At 40.6% G+C, this 6,000-nt stretch overlaps 1 protein-coding gene across 2 annotated transcripts in view; it reads right to left on the bottom strand.

Annotated features, from left to right (window-relative positions):
- Positions 1–716: 716 nt before the first annotated feature.
- ROR1 (receptor tyrosine kinase like orphan receptor 1) overlaps positions 717–6,000 on the bottom strand; it is a 195,927-nt gene continuing 190,643 nt past the window's right edge. For both annotated transcript variants that reach the window (XM_068406878.1, XM_068406877.1), the window contains exon 9: positions 717–3,695. In XM_068406878.1, the coding sequence (XP_068262979.1) occupies positions 2,271–3,695 (1,425 nt within the window). In that variant the 3' untranslated portion in view covers positions 717–2,270. The remainder of the gene's footprint in view (positions 3,696–6,000) is intronic.

The following is a 6,000-nucleotide window of genomic DNA, read 5'->3' as shown; positions in this document are numbered from 1 at the left end:
TCTGATAACCCGATGCAGACATTGAAGTTAATGAGATGTAATTATTGTCTGTATATTCAGTCAAAACTAAATTTTAGCTAACACGTAACACATCTTCATTACTGATCCAGACGTAAATGCAGTCCACGTGGAAGCTGACATCTCAGGTTCATAAAGTATCTCAGAAGTCACGGAAGTCCTTACTATATACTTACGGATTGTTCTTGATCTCCAAGTGCAGTTTCACGCCCGTGCAAGGGAGGGGAAGCTTGACCGTGCAATACAACGCGCCATGAAAGCTCACGCGATGTGTCGGGATGGAAGACTTCAGCGAGGGGCTCAAAGTGTGATGCTGGCCCTTGGTACGAAGCTAAACGGCACTGGTGAGATCATGGCAAAGACCACATCACTCTCACGGGGTAGTTACACCGTCCTGCTGCTGCTGTGTGCTCTGCAAATATTTGCACAGTCAAATATTCATTTAAGCCTCCGTATGTTACCCCTCAGTAATGTCTGCAAATATTATTTGCAAAACTCTCACGTCCCATTCAAGTGAGCATTTCAGCAGCTCCCTTCCTGAGCTGAGGGAGCAGCTTTTAGCTCTGTTAAATACGAAATACCTGAGCTGAGTGAGCAGATTTTAGCTGTTACATATGAAACTTTTCAAATATCTTGCACCAAGATGGAGGAAATGCCAATATGTTTATGTTAAAACAATGTTTTAATAAACAGCAGCATAAAATAATCAGTGTTTAATATCATCTCTGGCGTGTGAAATACAAAAATGCACATATCTCAATAATAAAATAGCCTTTGTTATTACATTTTCATGCTTGCCTAATTGAAATGCCCGTAATTAATAAATCAATCATCAAGTAATACAGTGATTAAACGCATGCAGTGAAAACAAAGAAAAATATTCGTATAAGGTAGTGGCTGAATATCACCATAATATATTTCAAGAACATCTACATCAGGTTAAAAATAAAAAAAGAAACAGACCAAGATATAAAATGCAGAGATGTATTTTCACTTCTGCTGTACAAAACATTATCACACTTCTGTGCAAAAAGATAAAAATAAAGTCATATTATACAACATTGTCAACTGAGCAAAAGATTGTTGTCGTTCCGTGTACAATAAAAATACTATTCAGTACAAAAAAGAGTCTGTGAAAAACTGTCATGTACACAGCACTTCTGTAACTCCTTAAAGTGGTTTCAAATGGATAATCTAGGTTGCTTATACCTGAATGGATTTTTAGTAATTATACTAATGTCATATTTCTAAGTTGAAAGTTAACACTAATTCACATTATTAGAATTGACAGACAAAATTGCTGTCAATGGCTTTGCTGCCTGATGGAATGCGGGTTTCCCTTTTTTTGGGGGTTACTGGAGTCATAGTCACTGAAATTACACATTGATCTGCAACAATAAATATTCCTGGGAAAACTGATTGTCATATAGAAAATTGGGGTTTGGAGCCTTTCCATGAAACAGTTGCATAGCAACAAAAGGATATAAAATTTCTGCTTTAACTACTAGATTACGAAACGCTACCTTTGAATAAGTTGATTCCGGTTCTGAAATTAAAACCCTTTAATTTAATTTCCTTTAAGGTAATTTCTTAGAACTCCAGCCACCTCTAGCAGCCAACAGCAGATGATTTTTGTAGACTGCAAGTTGGTAACTCAAACTATTGCGCTGTCATATAAATGATTTTTTTTTTTTGGTCTGAATCCCAACTTAACGAAAAGACCAAAATCCCACCTGAAAGAATTTATTCAGCTCTCAGATCACATGTTTGAAACATAATCCTTGACTGCAAAATTTACAAATATTTTAACTAGCTATTGGAACTGAAATTGCACACCCAGTAGATCTCCGAATATCTGCATCTCCTAAAAAAAGAGACAAATATTAAAATATGTTTTCAGTATAAAAGAGTTTCTGTGATTTAAACCACATCAGAGGTTTTAAAAAGCTGTGAAAAAGCGTATGATAAAATGTTTTCATTTAAAAAGAAAAATCCCCCTTCCCCTTTTTGAATTGTCGGTGGCACCTAAAGAACCAACGCGTCCATCGCCAAAGCTGTGTTTTCATACCACAAAGATCTTTGCCTGGGTGAGGCTGCCCATCCTGGTAAGCAGTTAAACTTCACAGAAGATACTTGCTGCAGTGTCTGTTAAACAACCAGAAGAATCTTTAATAAAATATTTGAATATAAATCTTTTCTACGGCTTTCTAGTTTGTACTGTAAATAGTTCTATTTACAAAGGCCTCGCTTATTTACAATTCAGCTGAAATCATAGATTCATTAGGTCCATGGATGCTGGAGTCTCCTAATAGGGAAGACTGCTTTGAGTCAATTTTGTAGGGTTTTTGAGTTTTATTTCCAAAAACTGTAATACCGATTCCCCCCGGATGACTAGGAATTGCCATATGAGACAGCAAAGGGATATTTGCTTCCTGGTTGGATCCCGACGAGGGCAAACTAGTGACGTGACCCGTGCTAGTCGATCCGCTGGCGCTGCTCGGAGAGCGACTCTTTGGAGGAGGACAGTGCTGGATTACCCTGGGTGGACCTTGTGGTTGATAGTGGGCAGCTGGGAAAGCAGCATATCCCGGTGGGATTGGGTACCCATTGATGGGGATGTATCGCTGGTTTTGAGGTATGGGTGGTCCGATGAACCCGGCAATTTGGCCTTGGGGTATACCTTGTGCTGGAAACATGTAGTTAGGGTACCTAGGATTACTGAGGTTACTAACTGGACTTGCGCTGAGGGAAGTCGTTTGAGTGGTGGCATTCCCACCGGAGGGGGTAGTAGAGCTAGTGTGACTTGAAAGCCCCTCCCACGAGCGCAGCCTGGCATGGATTTCTTTAAACCGTGGCCTCCGGGATGGCAGATCATGCCAGCACTCTGTCATCAGGCTATACATTCTGGGAGGACAGTCTTCAGAGCACGGCAGCAGTTGTCTTTTCCTGATCATCTCTATGACTTCTTGATTACTAAACCCATAATACGGTTGAAGTCCAAAGCTGAATATTTCCCATAAAACAACTCCAAATGACCAAATATCTGAATCGGAAGAGAACTTGCCGTACATAATTGCCTCGGGTGGCATCCAGCGAACTGGCAAGAGAGACTTGTTCTGAACTCTGTAATAATCTGCTGAGTAGATTTCTCTTGAGAGTCCAAGGTCTGAAATTTTCACATGAAGTTGTTCTCCAATTAAAATGTTACGAGCGGCGAGATCTTTATGGACAAAAAAATGACTGGATAAGTACTCCATCCCTGCTGCAATCTGGACTGCAATGTGCAGGAAATCCCCATGGTCCAGGCTGGATTTTACAGTCCCATCCTCATCGCTGCTGCATCCAACATCTGAATGCGGCGATCGCATGATGAGGAACTCATGGAGGTCTCCTTGGTTCATGTACTCGAAAAGCATGCAGACAGGTTGCTCCTGGGTCACAACACCTAAGAGGCAAACAATGTTAGGGTGATGGAGCTCGGCCATGAGCGATGCTTCTTGCTGGAACTCTGCCCACTGTTGGGGGTTGTTAAAGTCTTTCAGTGTCTTGATAGCAATGAGCTGAGCGTGATCCATGCCTGGAAGGTAGAGATGCCCCTTGTAGATCTTGCCGAAAGCACATTCACCCAGTTCTTCCATGAAACGAACAGCAGACAGAGGCAACTCCTTAGCCTTACTCTGTTAAAAGACAGCAAAAACGTGTCAGAAAAATAGGTCTGAAAACATATTTTTAAGAAAAAGATCTTTTCACACAGGACGTCTGAAAGCCAAGTAGACCAACATGGAAACTCCCTGGGTCACATATCCATTGGGCAAAGATCCTGCTCAGCCCTGTGAGACACGGGCACTGGTGCGACATCATCAGCCCCAGGGACACCAGTATCCCAACGCTGGCTAAGCTCAAGGCCAAGTGCTGCCTAATCTCGCTGCTCCAAAACTAAACTCAGAATTACTTTTTACCCTCTACACATGATCAGATAAAAGTAGGAAGTATTAAATCTAAATATACGCAGGAACCACCAGCATTTCAGCAAAGGCATTTATATACTTGGCCTTGGGCATTTATATACTTAAAATTGAATCTGACTAATTTCAGGAATTGAGGCAATTCACGTACTTTAAGTAAGTACCTGCTGAAGTGGGTTCTGGGCCAGGGCCTAAAGTTGTAGCAGAAAACTTTTTTAAAAAAATTATGTCCTTGTATCCAAGTGTTCCTCAACTTTGCTATTAACCCTTTAATGTACAGTAGAGACTATTTCTGTTCACACTTGACTGAATGCTGAAACACGCAGGACACAGAATCACAGACTCACAGAATCAATAGGTTGGAAGAGCCCTCTGGGATCATCGAGTCCAACCATTGCCCTGACACCACCATGTCAACTAGACCATGGCACTAAGTGCCATGTCCAGTCTTTTCTTAAACACCTCCAGAGATGGTGACTCCACCACCTCCCTGGGCAGCCCCTTCCAATGGCTAATGACCCTTGCTGAGAAGAAATGCTTCCTAATGGCCAACCTGAACCTCCCCTGGCCAAGCTTGAGGCTGTGTCCTCTTGTCCTAGCGCTAGTTGCCTGGGAGAAGAGGCCGACTCCCACTGTGCTACAACCTCCCTTCAGGTAGTTGTAGACTGCAACAACAGGTAGTTGTAGAGAGAGTCAGATGGAAAAATGAGATACTGGTCAAAGAAGAAAGGCAAACTTTTAAAAAACCCTGTTATTCTTGGTGTGTATATTCATTCTCAGGCCATAAAGAAGTTGTATATTTTCAGACATCAACTTCCACATGTGCTTGTAACGCCTACACCCAAACCCACTCATTTAGGGTCCTCAGTAGAGCCACAGGTAGCAATTTAAGGCTAATGAGTTTGGGATCTATGTTTCATAAATTAGTGTAAACATTAACATTTGCATTCCTGAAATAACGGCAGCTTTACAGTGGTGATACAGGCAAAGAACTGACATTTTAAAAAATCGTTTAAAAATGGCATTTTAGAATAAATGAATTCTAATTGTATTGACTACAACTTTTAGACAAATACTGCAACAGTAATAATAACAATAATAATAATAATAATGATAATAAAGCCATTTAAGCAAGCAGCCAGTAGACTGTACGGTGATGGCAGGAAATTAGCTATATTGTTGAGGAACAGATGGTTTATATTATACAAATCCTTTAGGCTAAAACTTGTTTAGGTCTGGCATATTGTAAATTATATTTTAGTAATGAAAGTGAAATGACCTCTGTCTGACCTGAGCCTGGGTTCGTCTGTTTGAACCAACCTAGTGGAAAACTATGAAAGAAAATGAAGTCATAAAGTTTTGGCAGGAAGGGCTCATTTCAAGTTAAGCGGTTATAAATCTGCTTAGTTCTTGTTTGACAAGTATTTGTCATACATCGGTGTACAAAATGTAAAGAAGTGTAAAATACATCTGAGGCAGCACGCCAAAGTAAACCGAGCCCAAAGGGAGAGCGGGGAGAGCGAACCCACCGCCTCTACCTCTTTATCGGCTCCTTCCATTAGGTGAATGACGAGACGAGCTCAGTTTATTATATTTTTTGAAGGCAATTAAAATCCCTTAAAGCTGAAACAAGCTTTTGGATGAAATGCTAACATTTTTATTTGTATGAGCAAACACACATCTACCTCAGTCGGAGCTTGAAGCCCAAGCGTGTTTTTCCCCAAAGTTGACATTAATACTGGATGCAGTATTTAAAAAAATAGGATTCTACTTCCTTTCTGTTAAAATTTTGTTTGAAAGGCAATCAAAACATTTAAGCCAGGCAGAGTTGGCTTTCCCAGTGGGAAAATACTGAATTAGCCTAAAGAAGATGGAAAACTTCTTGCTGTGTATGACTTTGAATAGAAAAAGCAAACCTCATTAAAATGATGCTGACATTCCCGTTATCCTCACTTTAGCCAGGATTGCACCCCAAATATCTAGTGGACCAAGAAGCAAATCCAAATTTAACAAAATA

The sequence above is a fragment of the Nyctibius grandis genome, chromosome 8, assembly GCF_013368605.1.
Source record: "Nyctibius grandis isolate bNycGra1 chromosome 8, bNycGra1.pri, whole genome shotgun sequence".
In the NCBI taxonomy this organism is placed as follows: Eukaryota; Metazoa; Chordata; class Aves; order Nyctibiiformes; family Nyctibiidae; genus Nyctibius; species Nyctibius grandis.
The sequence above is the reverse complement of the archived record's forward strand: the minus strand, read 5'-3'. Positions and strand labels throughout refer to the sequence as shown.